This window comes from Phyllostomus discolor, chromosome 1 (assembly GCF_004126475.2).
Source record: "Phyllostomus discolor isolate MPI-MPIP mPhyDis1 chromosome 1, mPhyDis1.pri.v3, whole genome shotgun sequence".
Lineage (NCBI taxonomy): Eukaryota > Metazoa > Chordata > Mammalia > Chiroptera > Phyllostomidae > Phyllostomus > Phyllostomus discolor.
In genome coordinates, this window is record NC_040903.2 from 180533370 (window position 1) to 180556810 (window position 23441).

Genomic DNA, 23441 nt, shown 5'->3' on the forward strand with positions numbered 1-23441 from the left:
TTTCTACAAATAACACTGCTGTGAGAATCTTTCTGACTACTGAGCATGCATATTAATGAGTTTAACTTTTGTTCCTTGTTTTTAGTTATGGCAAATAATCTGGGTTAAGCCATTTCTCCTTCTGCCTGTCCTGTCTTGTGGCACAAATTTCTGCAAAGTCTGATTGAGGCTAGTAGAGCAATCTGTACCAGTAGAACAGGCTGTGAGCTCCTTCGGCGGGGACTGGGAGCGGTGGAGAGAGGGCAGCTTGGCTTTTTGGGAAGTTGCCTCTCTCCAGCACCTAGGACCAGTCACAAGCACAAAGCAACAGACTGTTACACTGAACTGAATTAAAAGAAGTAGAGCTAACTACTTTGTCATTATGTCAAAACCACACACAAAATAGGAGTACCTGCTACATTGCTAAAAAATTAAATGAATAGATAAAGCAAATTTTTGGCAGGGAGAGAAGCTAGGGATGTATTTTTCTTTAATCTTCATATTATAGCATGACCCAGTGTATAATAATTAATTAAGAAATAAGGAAATAGCCCTGCCAGGTGGCTCAGTTGGTTCGAGTGTCATCCTGATACACCAAGGTTGTGGGTTTGACCTTCAGTCAGGGCACATAAAAGAATCAATTAATGACTGCATAAATAAGTGAAACAACAAATCTCTCTCTCTTCCCGCTCTCTCTGTACAATCAGTCTATCAATAAAAAGAAGAAGAAAGAAACAGAGGAAGACCATTTTAAAAAAAGGCAATAAAAACAGCATCTTTTTTATTTTAATTGTCATATTAGGTTTGTTGCTTAGAAAAACTGAATTGCCAGCAATTCCAAAGTCAAAAACCACAAGACAGTTAAATTTATAATTACATTTAACTTAAAAAATAATTAAGAGTTTCATTCTATTTCTCCTCACTAAAATTTAATTCTGCTCCTTTAAAAAATAAAAAAACCCAGCAAAATCAATAATTAAGACATTTTTAATGGAGAAAGCACACATACTAAAAATATGGTGGAAATGGATTAATAACCACAGACATAAGGAAAATTAAAAGATTTCTAAAAGCTGATTTTGCTCAACTCTATGCAAATAAAAAAATTTTAATGTATAAAATAGATGACTTTCTAATAAAATATTAATTGCCAATGTCATCCCCAGAAGAGATAGACAATCAACACACAGCAATTACTCTGAGAAAATTGTGGAATTTTGTCAACTTCCCTATGAAAATAAACAATTCCCTATTCATATAATTTTACTAGTAAATTCTACCAACTTTTAAGTAACAGAAGACACCAAATGTTCTGAAAGCACATAGAAAAGAAGAAACATCTGCAGTGCCTCCTGATGAAGCCAGCCTGTGGCTGACTCCAGAACTCAGCAACGGGAACACAAAACATAAATCACAGACCAAAAGCACTTATGAATATGCATGCACAGACTCCAAAGAGTGTATTAGCAAGCAGATTCAACATCACACGAAAAGAACAGCACACCTATAAAGATTCATAGAAGAAATTCAAAGATGATTCCGTCTTAGGAGATACATCAGTATACCTCACCATATTAGTATTTAAAAGGGGAAAAATCATATGATCATCTCCATAGCTGCTGAAAAAGAATTTGACAATTGCAAGTATTCTTGAGTAAAATGCTTAATAAAATAGGTATAAATATGATATATCACATGCACATGATATGACCAGAAAGTCGATGCTGTACAGGGAAATACTAGGATGTCGACCTTCACCATTACAACCAGCTATCGTCGTTCTGGAGGTAGCAGCGCCCCAGTTAGATGACAAAAACAAATAAGAGCTATGAAAATTGGATTTTAAAGATAGAGTTAAGATTAGTCATTATTTATAAATAATATAGTTACACACCTGAAAAATTCAAGAAAATCACCTGACAAAGTATGACAACACTAAGGTAATTATGAACAAAGTAAATATTAAGAAATCATTAGTATTTCTATTAGGAAAGCTATACAATTGCCAATGTTTAACTAACCATTTTTTTGACTTACAGAAGTGAAGATTTTATAATGGGTAGCCTAACACATACAAATGACAACCACTGAGAAAACATAATGGGTAAAAGGGACCACATATTATAGTTACAAAAAGACAAACTACTTCACAATAAAATGAAATAATGTTCACAATCTATACAAATAAAACTTTTAAATAAAACTCTAACAGACACAAAACAAAACTTGCATGGAAAAGCATATTCTGTTCTTAGATGGGAGGTTTCAATATCAGTAAAGATATCTGCTGTCTCCCAGTTAATCTAGAAATTTAACGATGTCCATGAAAGCACCAACAGAAATTTTTTAGAAGTAGAAAAACTGATTTTAAAGTTCTGATTGGGAAAAAAACCCCTCAAAGTAATAACTGAGAGCCTTACTTTTTTTAAAAACAAAAAGAGAGTAATGAGAAACATTTTACATTACCATGCTATATTTATTAAAACTAAGAAAGTAATACTTGTACAACACAATTAAACTACCGATTGTGTCAGGGGTGCCTGGTTTTCCCACCGTCCTTCCTGCTGCCCCACCGCCTTCGGCCACCATGCCTGCCCAGTCTCGCTCAGCGACAGTTTCTCAGCCTTTGTTTGTTTTTCATGTCTTCAATACTTTTGAAGAGTACTGGTCAGATATTTTGTAGAATATCTGAAATAGACTTATACATAATAATTTTAGCATGATAAAATGACATTTTAACTAAATAGGGGAGGGATTGATTATTCAGTAAAAAAAAGTTTGAACAGTTAAGTAAGTATGTGAAAAAATACTTCTCCCTATACACCAATATAAATTTGAAATGGATTAGCAGATTTAAGTGTAAACACACTGTAAAAGTACTAGGGGGAAAAACATGGATTTTTTATGATTAAATACTTAGAAAGTTCTTTGGAGAGAGAATTTAAGAAGTTCTTTGGAGGAAGCAAGTATTTAAAGAAAAATCTTGGGAGAATTAGAAGTCAAGGGGTCTGATATCCTGACCAAGAATTGGGGACCGGGTTAGTTTAAGTCTCTGAAAATTTACTCTTAGCGTGGGGAATTCCAAGCACTCCCTGTGTGCCTCCTTAATGCTGTTGATACAGAAATGTATTGCCTGTTTCATAATCTTATTGTATAGGTCTTGAGTGGAGGGAAGTATATAACCCAGACGTCAGCAGGATTACTTTCTCCTTCAAAATTCAAAGGAAACTAGCTTGAGCTCTGTCCCCCCTCAGGGAAATTTGAGTAATTTAGGCATTTTCCAATCACCTCAGGATTTGGAGACTTAATTTGATTTATCAACTGTTTTGCCTGACCACATGGTGTTACTGTTCTACATCATTCTGTCCCAAGTGAGAAATATCAGCTCTTTCCCCTTGTTCCTTTTAAATGATCATTCGCACAGGCACCTGTGTGTGCGGCAAACTTTACAGAGGGTGCTTGGTTTTCCTTTCCCTTGGAGGCCCTTTTCACATCTCCCAGCCTCAAAATTGCCTGGGCTCTAGGGTTCTGTACTCCTCAGCTCAGTTCTTTTTACATACAGAGCTCCTTTGATCTTTCTCAGCCCTGTCTTTGCATATCCCCAAGCTCATTAGTGTTTTGCAAAAACAACGGCTCCTCTAAGGGAGTGTGAATCTCCAGCCTGCAAGGTGAAGCAAAGACTTCCTTTCGGCTTTTGTGTGAAGCTGCGAGCATATACTCCCCCGCTGGGAGGAGTTGTTATTTCTTTGTCCTTAGAAGGCAGAAGTGGCTATAGTCAGTTTTGATTTTACATAATTTGCTTCTTCTCCATCATAGAAAGAACCAGGTTTCATAGCCATCGGGGTACATTTCTTCCCTTGTCTAAAATTACTCACTACATAAAAGAAACAATTCAAAGGCAAAACAAAACAATGAATTCATTGAGGAGTTCCCAAGTGCTCTATTTAAATCCTGTTGAGCATATTTAAATGCTATTTCTATAATGTTTGGACCAAAGGCTAGGATTCATGGGCAGGTGTTACTGTTTTAAAAGTTATTTAGGCTCTGCGTTGCTTCGTTGGAGGGAAAGCTGCGTGTGGCCACCCCCCGGGGGCCCAGCTGAGCACTTTGGCCCATGTGGTCTCTCCCCAGTCTGGTCCTCTACCACCTGCTAACGAAGCTGCTTCAGCGCTCCACCCGGGCCTCCCCCTTGAGAGCCTGGACCTGAAGTACCTGCTGCGGCTCACTGACAAGGAGGCTATGGACCACGACACCCGACACCCGGCGGTTCCGCTTTGCCCTGCCATCGCCCCGCACACCCCGGGCCTCCCTGTTGGCCAGCACATCTACCTCTCGGCTTTAATCACGGAAACCTAGTCATTCGGCCGCACGCCTGTCTCCAGAGATGATGGCAAAGGCTTCGTGGACCTGGTCATCAAGGCTTACTTCAAAGACACTGGTCCCAAGTTTCCCGCCAGAGGGAAGATGTCCCAGCACCTGGAAAGCACGAAGACTGGAGACACCGTCGAGTTCCGAGTTCCGGGGTGTGAACCGGCTGCTGGCCTGCGCGGGCAAAGGAACGTTTGCCATCCACCCAGACGAGAAATCCAACGTGGTTAAGTGTGCAGGCAAGAGCACAGGAAGAACCGGCATCACCCCGAAGCTGCAGGTGATCTGTGTCATCCTGAAGGACCCAGACGACCACACTGTGGGCCACCTGCTCTTTGCCAGCCAGAACGAGGAGGCCAAACTGCCGTGGCCCAGCTGGAGGAACCGGGGAATGAACATTTTGCACACTTCAAGCCCTGGTACACAGTGGACAAAGCCCCTGAAATGTGGGACTACAGCGGGGCCTTTTGTGAATCAGACGATCAGGGACTACCTGCGGCTCCCAGAGGAGGAGCCACTGATGCTGACATGTGGAGACCACCCACGATGTAGAGCGCCAGCCTGCCCATCCTGGCGTGGGCCACCCCAAGGAGCGCTGGTTTCCTTCTGAGGGCTGGACAGGGCTGCCCAGTGTCCTCATGTGCCCAGTCCACACCCCTCACTCCTGCCATCTTTAACATCACATTCCCCACATCTCACACTAGGGCCCCAGGCTCAGTCTGGCCTGCCCATGCCTAGGTGGCCACCCTGCTGGGCTGCCCCCCAGTGGACCCCTTTGGGAACAGGGTTCTGTTACAGTGGACCACCACAGCTACCTTGGGGCAGGTTTCTGTTTGACCCTCACTAGGTTCTTACCAGGGATACTTGGCCCCAGCCCTGTCTCTCCCTCATCCCCACACCACCTACACTACTGGACCAAGGCCACCAGCACTGTGTCCCACCCACCTCTCCCAGGGCAGACCACAGTCTGGAAATAAACGTAAATATACAGGCATTCCAGAGGTGTGGGTGCCAAGGAATCCCCTGCCACCACCTCGGGACCCTTGCCTGCTGCCCCTCACTACCTGCCTCAGTGCCAGGCCAGGCCTTAGCCCCTGACACTGCATACATGTACCACCCAAGAGTCCTGTTGGCAGGGACTGCTGGGGGTGAGAGGCTGTCCCCACCCCAGGGCTAGGGAGGAAGGGGCTGGCCAAGGCCCCTCTGGCTGGCACATGGGCCCTCCCAGAGCCTCCACATTTTCCCCAACACATCCAAACTTTCAACAGCTTTGGGAGTTCCAAGCTGTCAGCTTGTTGGTTAACATCGACTGCTTCAGGGTCCTGGGCCACCAACCCTGGTGGCAGAGCTCATGTTTACTTACTCTTCTGTCCCGAACCCATCCCTTCCACTGCCTGCACCCCAGCATGAGGGAGATTTCGAGCAGATCCTCTTGTTTGATTGCATTCTCAGTGGCCTTGACGTTGCGTTTAGACGACAGACAGAGGGTTACCTCTGCATATTGCCTTTTTCAGTCATATATGAGCAGAGAAAACATTGAAGTAAAACTTTGCTAATATTAAAAACAAGTTATTTAGGTTATTAGATTGACTTATAGCTATGTCTGGGCCAATAATTCTGTTCAAGTTCTCTCAGAAGACTGGGACAGTTAAATCATCCTACTTTTTAAAGATCCAGATCCTTTACTTCAGAACTGCCTTGTCTTTAATTTTTTTTTTAATCTTTAAGTGGCACATCATTCCACTTTATGGAGGTAATATCATTTATTTAATAATTCCCAACCAATGGCCATTTACATTGCTTACCATCTTTTTCTGTCACCAATTCTGCAATGAATTACTTTATGTGTAGGTCGTTTTGCATGTGAGAATATCTGAAGGATAAACTTATAAAAGCAGAGTTGCTGAGTGAAAGGGTGTGGGCACCTCCAACTTTGATAGCTGTTCCCAAATTGCCCTCCAAAGAGGTTGTAACTACTCGTGTTTCCACTAGCAAACATTTGAGAGTACCTATTTCCTACTACTTTGACCAGCAGAGCATGTTATCCAGCTTTTCAAACTTTGTCAATCTTATAGGTGAAAAGTGGTGTCTTGTACTTTCATTTTAGACCCTTCTCACCAAATGATTTAAAATGTATTGCTTCTTGGACTTTTCACTAAGAGCAAATGTGAATGATTTCACATGTCATCTTCATCATGTGCTAAATTTGTCTATTTGATGCAGTTCTGGTTTTTCATAGTTTTTCCCATTGGTTTCTCTTGTCTTTTCATACACTATTACTTTTTGAGCACAGCAGCTTTATGCTAAGTTTTACTCTATAGTAGGTGCATCACCCTTACTCTTCTTTCCCCTGAGAAATTTCTCAGCTGTTCGTATATTTTTCTATATGAATTTGAGAAAGTTTTTCTGGCTTCAAAAAAAATCCTGTTGCATTTTTATTGAGACCACATCACATTAATAGATTATTTTTTATTGAGATCACATTAATAGATTTAGGGATACTATTATTCACTTGTTAAAGCCTATCATTAAAGGCTTACTATTATTTCTTGACAATATCTTTTGAGTCACGTCTTCCTTGTGCTTATCACAACATCTTAAGTAAAATGCTTTCTTATTAATTCTTCATGGCATCTTTGGAAACAGGGAAGATGAAAGATAAGGGATTAGGCTGATTATAGTTGATAGAAAGTCCTAATTTATTTTTATGTCTATTTGAATATGCCTCACCAGTAGATTTTATGTAAAATCAAAAACAAAACAAACTTTTCAGCCAAGGATTAAATTTTCTTATACCAAAAAGCCAGCAATATGCAAACACGATTCAGCAGAGTATTTCTTGCATTGTGACCCGTGGCCAAGCACTGTTGAGTGCATTTTGGTCCCTGAGTAACAATCTCAAAAGAATTTTGAAACCAGAATTGGCTTGAATGACAATGACACCCAGAATCCTGGCCTATCTCCCAGAATTCCTTCCTGGTTTCTAGCAAGTTTGGTCATGCCTGGGAATTTGCTGAATATGGTACTTAAACCAGTGACTTCCTGAATGTGACACTGGGATCACTGGCATTTGTCTGCCCAAGGGTCTTAGGACTAGAATTTTTAGACTGCAGTTCACCACTGAACTGGTGCTCCGGAAGCCTTGGCACAGGGCGCAGGCAGGAACGGCAGTTTGTGAACCCACCACGGAGGGCAAGGATCTTGAGAATGTTCTATCGTGAACACTGAGTACATACCTGGGCACGCTGGCATTGCAGCTGGAGGACCGTCAAGTCTTTAAATAATATCTAATGGATTTAAAAGCTATCTTTATGCCACCCTTGACAAATGGCCACTCACTAAAGGGCAGCCAAGACTCGATAAGCAGTTGACTATCTGTAGAAACCTGGGCACTCCTACCATCACCCTAGTTCAGTTAATATGGGGGAGCAGAGAAAGAGCCTGCATTAGTTACTGAATTACTTAGGACAAATGTATGTGTTGACATACGCCTGCGGATTTTTGGATTACATTCCTAAAACAAATAGTTTTAATAATTTTGTTTTAGTCAACATTATTCTCCTCAATGCTACATGTAATTAATGGCCTATTTAGGTTAATTTAAAAAAAATGTATAGCAGTATCATACAGGTAACGTCTGAGGTTTTTACTGCCACATAAATGAGAACATTCTTTAGCTGGTTTCTCTGCAACAAAAAGACCACTGTGTTCTAAACTAGAATGTTATGCAAGAATCTGAACAGCATAGTTTACTGAGTGCTCAGCTTGTTTAGTGACATACCAAAAAGTGGGACAAAGGCTAAAGCCAAAAATGTGGGGCAAGTTTTAAGCAATGAAGTTAAAGGCATATAGATGGTGAAATATTTAATTATTAAGGCAGAGACCAGGTTGTAAACTCTAGCGATGAAAGTACAAAGATGAGCTGTGATAGGACAGCTATTTGATTCAATGATCTCACTGGTTCATTTGAGCTATAAATGTTGCCAAAATCATAAAATTAGACCTCTCTGAACAGAGAATGGCGACGGTGTCATATATCACTTGCTTTTTATTCCCACTACCCTGGCAACACCTTAAGCTATAAATATTAACTATTTATACATGAGAAATTAATGAAAGGTGATGTAAAATGAGTAGCAAGAGCAAATTGTTACAGTAAATTAAGCATATGGCATTTTCAAGTCTAGACAGATAGTATAACACCAATTTCATGGTTTTTGTAAGATTTTGTCTCAGCCAAGTCACATGAGGCATACTTTTTACAAACCTGACTGTGCTCCCGAGTCTTAAAATTCGCCTTAAATGTTACAACGTTCTGTGGCCACAGGACTCAACAAATCTCAGATGAATGAAACCTGAGTCTGACAAGCCACTCAGGGAAATGTAAAAAATGATTTAAACTAAAGGGAATTCTAGTTTCTCTTGATGACAATTTTTCATTTCTCTGGGGACCCTGTACAGCTGAGAACCTGAGCACCTGTACAATGTACACATTAAGTCAACTGTCTGAAAGACTTCAGGTCTGAATTCTGGAGAAAGACTTCACACTGTTAATAATGCGGTTCCAGGGTGATCATGACAGATTATGACGCAGGATATTTTCAGCCTTCTTAAACCTAGAGAATGTGGACTGACCATTCTGGGTATGAATACTTAGCTGCTCTTTGTATGAAAAAAAACACAGATAAGATTACCAGTACATTCATTGGGAAACTCACTTGTCAAGACACCAGCCATTCTGCCCAGCGCCCTGAAGGAGGCAAACCAGGATGTGATTGCTTGCATTTATTCTTGTCATGAAACACGCTTCTTTCTGCAAGCACTGTGGTGGTTTTCCCCAGCACTGAGACCACCGGCAGGGGAATTAGCTAGAGTTTTGACTGAATTACAATTCTCAGGCCTCTACCTAGAGATCTTCACGTGGAGTCTGGTCTGGAGGCCCACCTAAAATGCTTCCCCACACGGCTGGGGGAGGCAGCAGGGCGCCCCCCACAGCTGCTCTGCCATCACCTTGCAGCTTTGTGACCAGGGTCAGTTTACCTGAACTTGTGTCTTTCTTGGTTTACCTTGTTGAAAAGGTTTAACTAGAATATTTTCCACAATAAATGAGGAAATACATATCTAAAGCATCTAGAGCATTGCTGGACACATAGCAAACTGGTAAATGTTAACAATGATTTTAATAAAAGCCACGATTGAAGATTTAATCAATTTGGCAATCTAGTAAGCTTCCATCCTTTGTATATAGATGTATCCTTAAATCTTTTTAGTGGAGGAAGGAAAAGTGAGCAGAAACTTTTGAAACAGGTGGTAGTAGCAAATCTTTACAACCATATAGCTCATTGAGAAAAATTCCCAGGAATCGTGGTGTCAGAAACGAATGTCCTTCAACTTGGTATTACTCTGAGGAGTGGGCTCACACAGTCCTCAAACGAGATGCCTGTTGTTCCCGTTGCCTAGGTAACTTTCCACTCACACTACTTGTGTGGGCACCAACTCCCAGACTAGTGCCTACGCTGCGGTATCCTTTCCCCATGAGTCTTTAGTACATGTGGTCAACCATCAGGGGCAAAAGTTTTGTGTAAGGACTGATCTTGGGGTCCATTTATGTATAGGTACAAATTGGTTATCTCCAGTCTCCAAAAAGTTTGCGGACCCCAAGTTAATGGCTACTGGAAACTTAGAATACATCCTCTTCTTTATAAACAGAACACAACAAAATGTAGTTTCTCTCAAAGGCAAATTAATTGACCAACTATCACTTCCCACAAACCCCATCTCTTTGTGTCTTCCCATTATGTTTCAGTCGCAGAGGGGGCACATCATAATTACTGTCTGGTATACAGAGAAAATAGTCTGCAAGTTGGAAGGACTTGGGAAAGCACTGGGATTCCCCCCACCCAAGCCCACCAATTGTGAATGCAGTGATTACTTACTTCAAAGTAAAAGGTGAATCACTGGGGTGGGGAAAAGAGAGTAAATTCTGGGGCGAGGGGACAGCCAGTGCAAAGGCAGAGATGTGAAACGCATGGTTATGTTTAGGGAACAGCACATGGCAAGAAGGAAATGCAGCTTTAGGAAGCTGCATCTGGGTTACTATGGGGTACAAGCTGGGGAGTGCCTGTAGTTCTAAGTATCTAGTTAGGCATTTTCACTTGGTACAGATACGACACTCAGTCTTTTAAAATAGTACATCTAAGTCCTTTATTCAAGTTCGCCCTGACATATACTTCACGCTCTTCTGCTGCATCCTAAGAGCTATTTAATTTTGCTTTCTTTGGTTGTGAAAAAACACGGTCCCTTTTGTCTGGTTCCAGGTAGACTCTGTCTTTTCTCAAGGCTTCTCCCAACTCAGCAATTTCCATGAATTTTGAACACATCATTTTCCTAAATTAAAACTCCATGAAAGCAAGGACTTTTTTTTTTTTTTTTTTGCAATTTCCATTTATTTAGAGTTTATTCTGTTCCAGCACCAGGATACCTTAATCACCCCATTTAAAAGATGAGGAGATAGGTTTGGAGTGTGTCAAGTCTCTGCCCAAGAGTAAGAGCTAACCATTGGGAGAGCTGGGGTTGAAAGCAATCAAACTTCAGAGGTAAAAAAACATATGGAATGCTTCACGAATTTGCGTGTCCTCCTTATGCTGGGGCCATGCTCATCTTCTCCGTATCGTTCCAATTTTAGTATATGTGCTGCCGAAGCGAGCATGAAAGCAAGGATTTTTATATTTTTAAATTTGTGACTGTTTCTAGCACCTAGAATTGTAGTACCAGTCCAGATATACGTAATTCAATAACTTTATGCACCTACGATGTGATGCCCTGTGGAAGGTCCAATGATAGTTAAGGTATGCTCCTTATCTTAAAGAATTTGCCAGTGAATGAATCCAAAGGAGACCTGTAGTCAAGCCCCAATCAAGGCAAAATGAATCCAGTGCAACTATAAAGGTAAACATTGTTAATGGTGATGCTGTGAACTGAATACATCTCCCGAAATTCAGATGTCGAGACCTAATTCCCAATGTCATAGTTTGGAGGTGATTAGGTCATGAAGGTAGAACCCTCATGAATGGGATTAGTGGTCTTATAAAAGGGACCCCATAAAGACCCCTTGTGCCTTCTGCCATGTGAGTTTGCAGTGAGAAGACAGTGGGTAGTGAGACAGGTGGCTCTCCCCAAACACCTAATCTGCTGGTGCCATGACCTTGGACTTCAAGCCCCCAGAACTGAGAGAAATGTTTATAAGCCACCCAGTTTGCTTCTTTTGCTCTAGCAAAACGGACTATTTGTCCGTTTTAATAGTGTAAGCTAACAAAAGTAAAAGTGTAACTGGGAAGCCTAGGGGTGGTGTTTGCTTCAGCTCCCCAGAGCTCTCACCTGCCCATGGCGTGAACTGCCTTCTCTCCTGCAGCAGACGGACATCATCTGTGTTGCAGGAGGAAGGATGGAGTTTGGCCACAGATGGCTCCATGCTCACATGATGCCATGTGCCACCAGATTATACTTAATAGCCATTGCAGATTATCTGCATTTCAGGGCCAGCAAATAAATCATTTGTTAGGCAGACAAAAACAACAGGTAACTACTACAGTAACTGAAGTGCATGCAGTTGATTCTTAGGCGAATAGCATGCAGTTGCTGTGACAGAAATTTGACTGCAGATAGGCAGTGGCAGACCAGGCAGGAGTCAAGTTGAACTAGGTTGTGAGGAACCTCCAGGGATAAATGCAGCTGTCAAAGGGCTTCAGTGGAAGGAATGCTGGGACCAGACCAAAGTCACTCTATTCCCCTTTCTCAGAAACAGCTTCTGGGCCAATTTTCTGAAATGTCTAAGCTGTCAGACCACGACGATCAGGCACCGAGTCTCCTTCCTTCCTCACGTTTGCCAGTACTCTCTCCCATCCACACACTGACCCACCTCACTTCTGCATGTAGTCCCGACATCCTGGCCATTTATTTCCCAATCTAATACCATTTCAGGGAATGACTTTTGTCCAGCGCCAAGATTCTTGGATTCTTACAACACACAAAAACCCCACTTTTCAGTCAGTGTGGCACCAACCAAAGGGTGGGGGAATGGGAAGTTAGGTGAAAATGTAGAGTCCTCCATCTGCACAGGCTCTTGGGCTTGCTTTTTTACCAGTTATCCCATATTCAGATTAGCCCGAGAACTAGGGTCAGCTTTTGAACCCTGGACTAAGAAGTGGTGAATGGATTATACTCCTGAAGACAGGAACGCCTACTTTTTCCTATACGTGTACTTTTTCCTCTACGTTCTCCAGCGAGCCAGTGCACTCCCGTGGCCACCCGCCCTCCTAAGGAGGTAGCGTGGAGGCCACAGATCATGAATGGGTAGAATTAACATCTTTTATTCTTCATGAGTTTTTGTGAGGATTCCCATAAACTACAGGATCAGGATTACGTTCCTAAGAATGCTTAGGACAGCCTATTCTTCGAGACTGTGTACTATAGGGGCACAATCATTTTTCGTGGATGAGATAATAAATGAATCAATTCCGATACAGATACACAGTGTAATCCAGAAAACTACCTTTACTTCTCATTGCCTTAAAATTATTCAATGTACATGTACGTAGTTCCAAAAGAGAAGTATAAAAACTGGACAATTCTAAAATGAAAGTTCCTTCTTTTCCTATCCAAAAGGATCACTGCAGAGATAATCCTTCATTAAAACTGAAGATTCTGAGAAAATTAACTTGTCCTGACTATTGAAAACGAAAGGTAACAAAGGAAAAAAAGGCACTTTCTGTTGTCACCGCAGTCGCTGACAGCATATAGTTCTACTATTAGAACCTAAGGGGTCCTGGAAACTGAAAACAGAAAACCTCTTGTGGGTCTCAGGACAGTCATAGTGCTAGCTGCTTCTGAGAAATGTACCTAAGAGCAAAAAGCACAAACTCCCCAGCCCCTTACTGGCTGTTTGTTTGATGACAGCCTCAGAACCAGAAAATGGTTACACCTTTCTAATGCAAAGCTCACAGGGAATCAACTGTTTTCAGAGCTCAAGCAGAGATGGAGGTGGATGTGGGTGCAGTCAAGGGAAATATGAATGGTGCTCATTGATAGCCGGTGCTTCCAGGAGAAGGTATTAAAGGTGAAGCATTAATATACTTATTTTTTGTCTTACTCCAACAGAAGACCCAGCTTCCCAACATATCCTGACAACTGCAGGGTGGGAGGAAGCCAGTCGCACCCTGTTAGGATAAACGAAAAACCATAAGGTGACAGACAATACTAAGCACACTCCCACCCTTCTTCGAACACAAAGGCAGAGGAAAAGTTCATGCTAATTATTTGCCAAGAGACTATTTTTGGAGAAAACACACACAACAACACACACACACACACACACACACCCCAGCAAAATCTTTTCTCCCATTCTCCAAAATGTATAGTACTTAAAATTTAAAATTTCTATTAGTTAACCTATGTTGGAATAGTTTTAAAAGGGACCAGCTTGTCATGAATTGATCAAAGGCTACATATAAACATTTGAAATGAAAAGAATATTAAACATTTTACGCTATGCAACTTGTTTCCCTAACAAGTTTGTGTTTGTCACCAGAGTGAAAAGCTAACAAAGTGTTTCCTGGGTATTTTGTTTTTTTATTTTTTCTCATCCTTTTGCTTTTCTTTTTCCTGGGTATTTTGAATCTGGCCCATGAAAGGAAGTCTGTCTAGACCAGGTAGGGCTCTCTTTCAAGGGAGCTCAAGCCTGGAGATACTTGCTAGAAGTTTGCAGCACCTAAGGCATCAGGTTACAAAGAGGGCGGGGGTGGGGGGTGGGGGGTGGGGAAGGATGGGGAGGAGGCCTGGAGAAGAACAGAAGTGGTTTCTACCCTTTAGGAGTTCCCCATCTACCAGGGAAGGAAATAGGCAGCAAGGTGGAAGGCAAAGTTGGGACTGGGACTAGATTCTAATTCTGTCCCTGTCTTTGGCAGGCCACGTGATCTTAAAGGGTGGGAACAGTCACTTGTCAAGTGAAGTAATCACATGAAGGGATGAGTCTCCACAAAATGAAGGAATTAGATGCAACCAGCATTTGTCTACGTATCTTCTAATTTTAAAAAGTCTGTTTCAGTGAGTTTGGAAAACTCCCCCTTCTCTACCTCCCACAGCACCAGACAGACTCACTTTGCATTTAGTATATCAAAGGCTCCCAAAGCCCTTCTAGAAAGGAATCTCTTAAATTTGGCATTTCCCAAACTTATTTTCTGAGACATCAGTTAACACCTGTAGCCCATGCTTCGGAAAATCATCTCTAAATCCCTTCCAGCTCAAGAATTCTATTGTTACTGACATTTTTCCTGAGAGACCCCATTGATTCCCTCCTCTCCTGCTGTGTATTTAGTCTCATTGAATCTTGGGGCCGAATCTAACGTGCTGTCCCTTCACTTTACTTTTCATGACCTTCATGCTGTTTAAATGCTTGCATGGAACTAAAACAGGGCTGGACTAGATGACCTCTAAATTTGTGCAAACACTTAAATTTTAAGATTTTTTGGGAAAACTATCACAAACATCCTCTGAAGTATGAAACTGGACATATGCAACCCAGGCTGTTCCCATCACAGCCCTAATGTTTACTTTGAGATGAAATTGTATATCCTGCCATTCTGTATCTGCTCTAAGCTTGAAACTACAGAAATTTCCTTGGCAACTTCCTTCTCACCCTTGGTTAATACAAAAGGAGAAATTTGGGAGACAGTGTGGGAGTTCCCTAGACCCACTCTGGAGGCAACAGAGTTAAGTCCTCACACTTGAGGACGCTTCCTCCCAAGTGTGCTCTTTGCAGGCACCGCAAGTTCATGTAGGTAGATTAATGTTAGGAAACTATATGTTCTGCCCATACCTAACCACCAAAACATTTAATGAATGTGTCAAATTCAGCCAGAGTACCATCCAATTCCTGGCAGAGGCTGAGGCCCAGGATGACAGCAGAGCAAGGAAAGCGATCACTTGAGCATGATGACAGAAGTCAACCAGCCAACACTCATCCAGTTCAGTCAGATTCTAGCTCTTGCTCCAGTGTGTGTGACTGCCACATCCTCGCTTTAGCTCTGCCCTGACCCTTCTTCAACATCATGCTTCTTCTTTACCGTATTTCCAGACAAACAAAGAGTTTTCAAAAACAACAGTAAGACATACATTCAAATTAGTTTTCTCAGTTGTCCCAATTCCTTATTGGTAGCTTAAAAGACAGAAATATGAACCAACCTAACTCACCAGGAAGCAACTCAATTATTTTCTCCCTGCTATAGGCCTCACAATGAAATCTCTAGGCTTGGTCCGGCTCCACTGGAGTGAGTGGCAGGACTAGCCGAGACACTGCACTGCTCTTTCTTTTCCTCTGTCTGCTCTTTGGGGGAACACAAAGCTGGGTGGTGGTGGTGTGTGAAATAAATGCCGTGTAGACCAGGATGCTTCAGCCGGAAACACAAATACAGAGAGGAACAGAATGGGGATGAATGTTTACACGTCACTGTCTAAGGGCTTCTGTAGAACACATTCAGTCTGAGAATTTCTGAGGGCCAGCAGATGCTGTTTAACAGAAAGAAAGAAAACTTAAGATTCCTAAGGCTTGACTCACATATAAAGTAGTAGTTATTGGAAAACTGAGTACATTTTGTAATTATGTTCTGAAACACAGTAACAGTGGATTATCACATAAGTATAATTACTATTGAAAGTGATGTTGTGAACAAAAGGCTTCAGCAAAGTTTCATTTTAAAGTAAAAATGAAGCAATACTGAATTCAATACATTTTCCTTATTGTAAGTTTAAAGAACTTGGGAACCTAACTGGATTGAAACTGAACGACCTAACCAGTACTCAGAAGAATCACGATAGCATGTACACAAAATAGAGAATAAAATTTTAATGGTATCAAAAACAGAACTTTTGGCCAATTTAGTACTTGCTGGAATAAAGTTGCAAAATGTTACTCAGTAACTGATTTAGCTTCTAAACCAAGCCAGAATTACACATACTCTGTATATTACTTGAGTATATACAAGTGCATTCCATGATAACATGCAGACACATGGAAGCAAGAAGAGCATTATAGAATCAAAACTGCCATCCCTACTGATGAAGTAATGAACAGAAAATGAACTGTCCAGTAATCCAGACGATCTCACTTTGAAAAGGGCTTTTGAATGTTGCTCTTTTCAAGAATTCAAATTGCATGTGGTTAAATTTGATTTTGTTTCCTCAATATGGAAAAAGGGAAGTAGACATATTCTTATAGCTATGTGAACATACTGGTCATTTTCTTATTACTCATTGTAAATGAAAAGGTGTAACAGACTTTCCTCTCAGGTAACAAGGGCTCTTCACATTCTAGTGGTCAGGAATGCATTCCATTCCTTACCGCTCTTAGGTATTTGAGTGTCATCCTACCCACAGCAACGTATGCTCAAGTACGTTTAGGAATAGTCATATGAGATGCCAGTTTTAATTTTCTTAGGAACTGAATTTGGCCTAGGAAATAAACAGGGCAGGGAGATGACCTGAGTTCAAAGGAATCTCTAAATTTAAGAGAGATTACTTCAGCTTTACTAAGATCTCAAGCCTTTTATGGCAAGGGTTTCTAGGTCACACATTTGGTCATGGAACCTTGGAATCTTTTTAAACACTCAAAAGAAGTGTTCTATGTTGTGCAAATTCAATGAAAGGCCAAAATAGATGAGAACTGATGGTGCTGAATAGAACCTACATGTAAGCCACAGATCCCACTACCTCATAAAGAACAGCAGGTGAGATGTGCAGCTATGACCTGTGCACCCATGGTGACGATTACTGGGAAGCTAAGAAAAAGCCTTGTACGATAAGCAAAGACAGCACCTTGAGCGGAACCTAGTGGCAGCCACTCAGAAGTGAGGATTGGTTGGAGCAGAGATGGCCAATGATCCCTTCTAAGTAACTTTTCCTTTGTGTGTGAGAACCCAAGAATGTGTAAGACAAGCAGAGTAAAATACTGGCTTCACAGTCACTTCTCCAAATTATGAATCGCAACTTATTATTGTTTGCAAACTACTAAGAGGTAACAAGTAAATTATTAGTCACTGATATCAAAGTATATGGTCTGGCTTCAATCTGAGCTCTTCTGATTTGCTCTGTAATCTAATTCAAGGCACTTTAAAAGTTTTGGTGCCTTAGGGAATTAACATGTTAACGTGAGAATAACACTCATTTACTTACCTCAAGGAGATACTACATAGATTATTAACTTTTATAGCACTTTGAGCTCCTCAGATGAAAAGCACTGTGGAAATAATTACAGCTGAGGAAAACTCTGCTAATGCCTTGGAATCCTGATGTATTGTGCCGTATGTCTCCACCGTGTGTTCTTAAACACTTCACCAATAAGGTCTGTTAGCGGCATGCCATCCCTTTATATGTGTTGTTTGGCACAGAGATGTTTATGTATTTAAAATCGTCGTTATACTCCCAATTCCAAAGAAGTCTACTAAAATTTCCAATAAAGTTAATGAAATGTACTCATTATAGAGTTCTGTGTTTAGAAAACTTGAGCTTTCTCTGAGGTTCATGTGACATAATAAAAAGTTCTATTTTAAAAATAATTCAACTAGTGTTATTTGTGTGAAACTACAAGTTTTAATGAAAAAAAAGAAAAACTCAAAGTATGCCACAGTGTCTATACATTCATCTGAAGAGTACAAAGGTGAACTTCTGGGGGAAAAAAGGGTCTTAACACTAAATGTGGTTCTTAAATTGTTCAAAGGAAACATTAAAAAAATAAATGTTTTATACTTTGAAATAAAGCAATTAGAGGTAATAAATTATAAATACAGTAGTTCAAATATTGTTTCTTTTTTAACATTAGTTTTGCTAAACAAGTTAAATCAAAACACTTAAATCTGTTATGCTCTTCTTCCAAAGGAACTGTGGAAATGAAAGCCTTCATAGAAATCGAAAACAATGATATCACTTTGTATAGAATATACTAGATATTGACCATTTTAGATTTATAACATATTTTGTTAATGCGTTAGATTCAACCCATTAATATGACTTTATATTTGGGAGAAATTAGATTATAACCTTGCAGGTCACCCGAACGTTCCTTATTTCAAAGTCTTGCTTGATTCTCTGTAGGGGGTTCTGTCAGACTCATAATTAAAATGATGAAAACTGTAAGTAACTTCTTTTGGACTGAAAATATGTTTTGTTTTTAAAATAAAGTGCTCTTAAACTTAAATATTTCTTGCCCTAAACAAAACTGAAATATACTTAAACCTGAAATCTCTATTATCTTGACACATACATTTTAACAGGAAAAAAAATCAGTATTGGGCCATGAATGTCCTTCAAGAGTTCAAATTGGATCTAAATTGGGGTCTGCATTATTATCGTGCTCATGTTTGTACATGAAGGTTAAAAGAAAGAGGGCAACATCCAAAGATGACCAATAGGCAGTATGTGATGTCACAGCTGACCAATAGCGGCTCTCCACAAGTCCTTCTCTGAGTTCAAAATCAATTCTGTGATCCAATTCCACTAAAAAAGAAAAAGAAAGAAATCAAACAAGTGTTACAATAAGATAGGTTCTACATACTAAAGTTGAGGATAAAAACTGAGTTAATAGAAGTGATTCTCCTAATGTTAGATCCATATATGTATTTTAAAGTGAATTTTCACTCTAATTGTATGGGGAAAAAAGAGCCTTATTACCTTGGGATTCTATTTGGTGAGTCCTTTCCTTTGTGTGCATAGGTCAATATGGAATAATAATGAAAGAAAACAAAAAATTTCACTTGGTAGCATAGAGTATATTTGGGGTGAATCCTGACTTTTCCATTTAAAATTTGTGCCTAGTCTGTAAAATGAGGAAAGCAGCCCTCTTCCAGAATTGCAGGCCAGGCTTACACGCAATAATGCCTGTGGGAATGCAGCAGGTCACTCAGGGCCCTTTCATCTGGGAGGCCCTACACATCATCTGGTCTGTGGGGACATGCTAGAAGATAACCACCTTTACACAGTTCCACAATGCTTTCCTCCGTACTTGGCTGACTTCCTCAAAGGCAGCCTAGATTTTATCCAGTCAGCAGGGCCTAACATGCGCCTGGAACGTACATGTGCTCAATAAATGTCTGCTGTGGCTGGGAAAGTTACACTAGGCAGAAGAGTGCTGATTTTTGAGAGGAAGATTTCGTTTCTAACAGTGCTGCCCTTGATCCAATGAGTGCAATCAAATCTTTTCTAAAACCCATAGGATGTCCTTGCAATGCCTGTTGAGAGAAAAATCACCTGAACAAATCAAGGCTACAAGAGAATTTCGATCAATACATTTAAATAAATCCTTAGAGAGAAATCACTTAGAAAAAATGCTATTTTGATCTTCAGGAACTAAATCGTTTAAAATTGTCAGTGAGCCATATGGAATTTTGAAAGGTCCATCCTGAAAACAAAAACGCCCAAGTCATTGCCACTCCAAGTCTGTTCTTGGTCCAGAATGCCAGCAGATGTAAGAAGTAAAAATGGGCAAAAATTAAGGAGGTTGTAGAAAAAGTTGGGTTTTGTCTTACATTGGGAATTTGGTAATTGCACATAGAAAAACTGTACCATTTTAGAGAATAATTTCATATCAATGTTTAGCTGATACATATTTTAAACACGTAGTTTGTGACAATCCCATTTGGTGACTTAAAAACTTGTATAGTTATTTTTCTATTCAGGTTGTTCTTTTCTGACAAGAAATGTCCATGGAGCTATCTGTATATTCTCAGGTACCAACTAGGTTACTAAACCAATTGTAAGATATACTGACATAGGCTTCTATAAGATATTTTTAATTATTTTCCTCATTTAAATTATGATAAGCGAGTCCTTAAGTCAGACATAGCTGAAATCCATGTGGGACTGTGGAGTAGTAACGTCTGAACCTTTATCTTCTGTATTCCATGGGACATTTGTGTTAGATCTGTGGGTGCATTCTGGCACACTAGACAGGAAGACGGAAAAAGAGAAAACTGGAATTCTCAAGCATGATGAGGAAGAGTCAAGGAAAAGTTATAAAGAGAAAAGGAGGAACAAGAGAAACAGAAGAGATGGGAAACATATGCATTAATATATTGGTGAAGACTACAAAATTAAAATTTCTAAGAATTTATTTTCAAATGCTACTGGAGACTGTTTTACTAGTCCAATGGTCTTAAATTCAATTGTTTTAAAGTCAGTTTTCTCTTTTTTAAATTATATTTTATTGATTATGCTATTAGTTTCCCAATTTTCCCCCTCTCATCCCTCTCCCCCTGCACCCCCCAACCCTCCAGCATTCCCATCCCTTAGTTCACGTCTATGGGTTGTACCTGTAAGTTCTTTGAGTTCTCTGTCTCCTATACCATTTTTGACCTCTCCGTATTTTATGCCTACCAATTATGCTTCTTCTTCCTTGTACTTTTCCCTCCCTATTCCTCCCTTGCCCGCCCCCACTGAAAACCCTCTATGTGATGTCCATTTCTCTGATTCTGTTCCTGTTCTAGTTGTTTGCTTAGGTTTTGTTTTGTTGTTTTTTCTTTTCTTTTAGGTTCATTTGTTGATAGTTGTGTTTGTTGTCATTTTACTGTTCATAGTTTTTGATCTTCTTTTTCTTCAATAAAATCCCTTTAACATTTCATACAATAAGGGCTTGGTGATGATGAACTCCTTTAACTTGACCTTATCTGGGAACACTTTATCTGCCCTTCCATTCCAAACAATAGCTTTGCTGGATAGAGTAATCTTGGATATAGGTCCTTGCCTTTTATGACTTGGAATACTTCTTTCCAGCCCCTTCTTGCCTGCAAGGTCTCTTTTGAGAAGTCTGCTGATAGCCTTATGGGAACTTCTTTGTAGGTAACTTTTTCCTTTTCTCTTGCTGCTTTTATGATTCTTTCTTCATCTTTAATCTTGGGTAACTTAATGATGATATGCCTTGGTATGTTCCTGTTTGGGTCCAAGTTCTCTGGGACTCTCTGGGCTTCCTGAGAGTCTATCTCCTTTGCCAGATTGGGGAAATTTTCATTATTTGTTCAAATAAGTTTTCAATTTCTTGCTGTTGGTTCTCCTCCTTCTGGCACCCCTGTAATTCAGATATTGGAAAGTTTCAGGTTGTCCAGAGATTCTTTAGCCTATCTTCATTTTTGGAATTCTTGTTTCTTCATTCTGTTACAGTTGGATATTTATTTCTTCCTTTTGTTCCAAATTATTGATTTAAGTCCTGGTTTCCTTCCTGTCACTGTCGGCTCCCTGAATATTGTGCTATATTAATTTGCCTATCTTTCATTTTGAGACCAAGCTCAATCAGTTCTGTGAGCATTTTGATTACCAGGGCTTTAAATTTTCCATCAGATAGGTTAGCTATCTTCTCCTTGCTTAGCTCTTTCTGGAGTTTTGCTCTTTCATTTGGGCCATACTTCTTTGTCTTGAGCACCTGTTAAGTTGTGCTTGACAGGAGCCTTAGGTATTTACCAGGGCAGGTAACCCTCCTTGCGGCACTGCAGTGCTGCCTGTGGGGGAGGGGCCAGAGAGGGAATGGTACAGCTTGCCCTCATCTCGCACACACTTCCTAACAAATGAACTGTCACAGGAGACTGCGAGTTTCTCCCACCTCCTCAACTGCCATAGTCCAGTCAGCTCTGAGTCTCAGTTTCCTGTTCAGTCAGCCCCACCTGCATGGTCTACTGCCTTACCAGTCTGGTTGACTGTTTCTTTAATTCCTTGGTTGTCGGAGTTCCATGCAGTTTGATTTCCTGGCACTTCTGGTTGTTTATTGATTTTAGATTGGTTGTTATCTTCCTTTTGGTTGTGCGAAGAAGTGAAGGGTTTCTAACTATGCCTCCATCTTGGCCAGAACTTAGAAAGCGACATTTTTCATTATAACCAGAGTTATTTTGGCTCTGTTTTTAATTTTATGTACTTAAAATCTATTCTTAATATGCTATTACTGTCATACAGCACTGCCTTTCATATACTAGACACTAAAATGCCTAATTTAATTATCCTACTATATGCCATTGTTAGTCTTATAACCTACAGGAACTTAAGTGTTGCTAACTAAATGGCCCTCCCTGTCCCTAAATATTTAGCTTAGTCTGTCCCTGTCAAAATGGCATCTGGGTAGCCAGTGTGTACCAGATGAACTGTTTGGTTTCTCACCTTCCTTAAAAAGTTCACCCCAGGCAGTTTGACTGCTGCTGCGGTTAACCTCACATTTGTGTTGATTTTGCAGGTGGATAGGTAGGACTAGATGGGCCTATGTCTCATCTTCTCTCTCCTGTTTATACTGATCACAGATTTCCCAAGGCACCGATGTTCTACGTGACAGCACCATTCTAGACAGGATGGGGCAAAAGTGGGTTTACAGTTGTAAGTGCGTAAAACAGCATTTATTCTTGTTATTATTCATTATTATAATATTTTCCATATGAACAACTCTGAATTTACTTTTGCCCCAATCTGTATGTGCTGTGAGATGTGTTCTTGGCCAAAGTGGGCCCAAATCTACATGGAGCTGCCTTGGACCTCTCTCATGATCACCACACGGAGAATGGGGTAGCGCCACACGGGTAGGTCGGCAGTTTTTTCCCAGTTTCTCTCACTGGGTTAGGTTGAACAGGAGAATATAAAACCATCCTTTGTCCTTCTTTCTTTTTCTTGAGTGCCTAACTGCTAGAAGTTCTTCTATTCACAAAGAAAAGAATGAGATTCCTGAACAGCTGAAAATAAGTAAAAATGAGGAAAAAAAAATGTTGGCTTTTAACAGTCAGCAGTTTGCTTATATGTTTTAAAACATTGATTTTCTTTTCTGGGGGATTCACACATATGAGCATATTTCCTTCCCTATTGCCCAAAGAAAATGCCTGCCATCTATATCATGTGAAAGGTCAAATGTCATCAGTACTAAGCTTTTATCAGAGAATTCTCATGTGCATAAGGTTTGTCAACATGGATATGGTATTAAAAATATAACATGTGAAAAGAAAGAAAGCACTTTAGTATTTATAATTGCACTAATTGATAGGTTACTACTATTTAAAGGAAGTATTTTAACTTCTCTAGATAGAAAA

The 23441-nt window shown here is 40.3% G+C and overlaps 1 protein-coding gene, 1 non-coding gene and 1 pseudogene across 2 annotated transcripts in view; 1 reads left to right on the forward strand and 2 right to left on the reverse strand.

Moving 5' to 3' along the window:
- The first annotated feature begins 1723 nt into the window (after positions 1-1723).
- Positions 1724-5697, forward strand: LOC114492176 (annotated as a pseudogene).
- Positions 5698-10949: 5252 nt separating this feature from the next.
- On the reverse strand, positions 10950-11056 carry LOC114493563. Its single transcript, XR_003684199.1, has one exon. It is a non-coding gene; the product is annotated as a U6 spliceosomal RNA (small nuclear RNA).
- Positions 11057-16231: 5175 nt separating this feature from the next.
- Positions 16232-23441, reverse strand: part of DDHD1 (DDHD domain containing 1) — an 82789-nt gene continuing 75579 nt past the window's right edge. The window contains 1 exon segment of the mRNA XM_028505956.2: positions 16232-18891. Coding sequence (XP_028361757.1) covers positions 18710-18891 — 182 coding nt within the window. The 3' untranslated portion in view covers positions 16232-18709.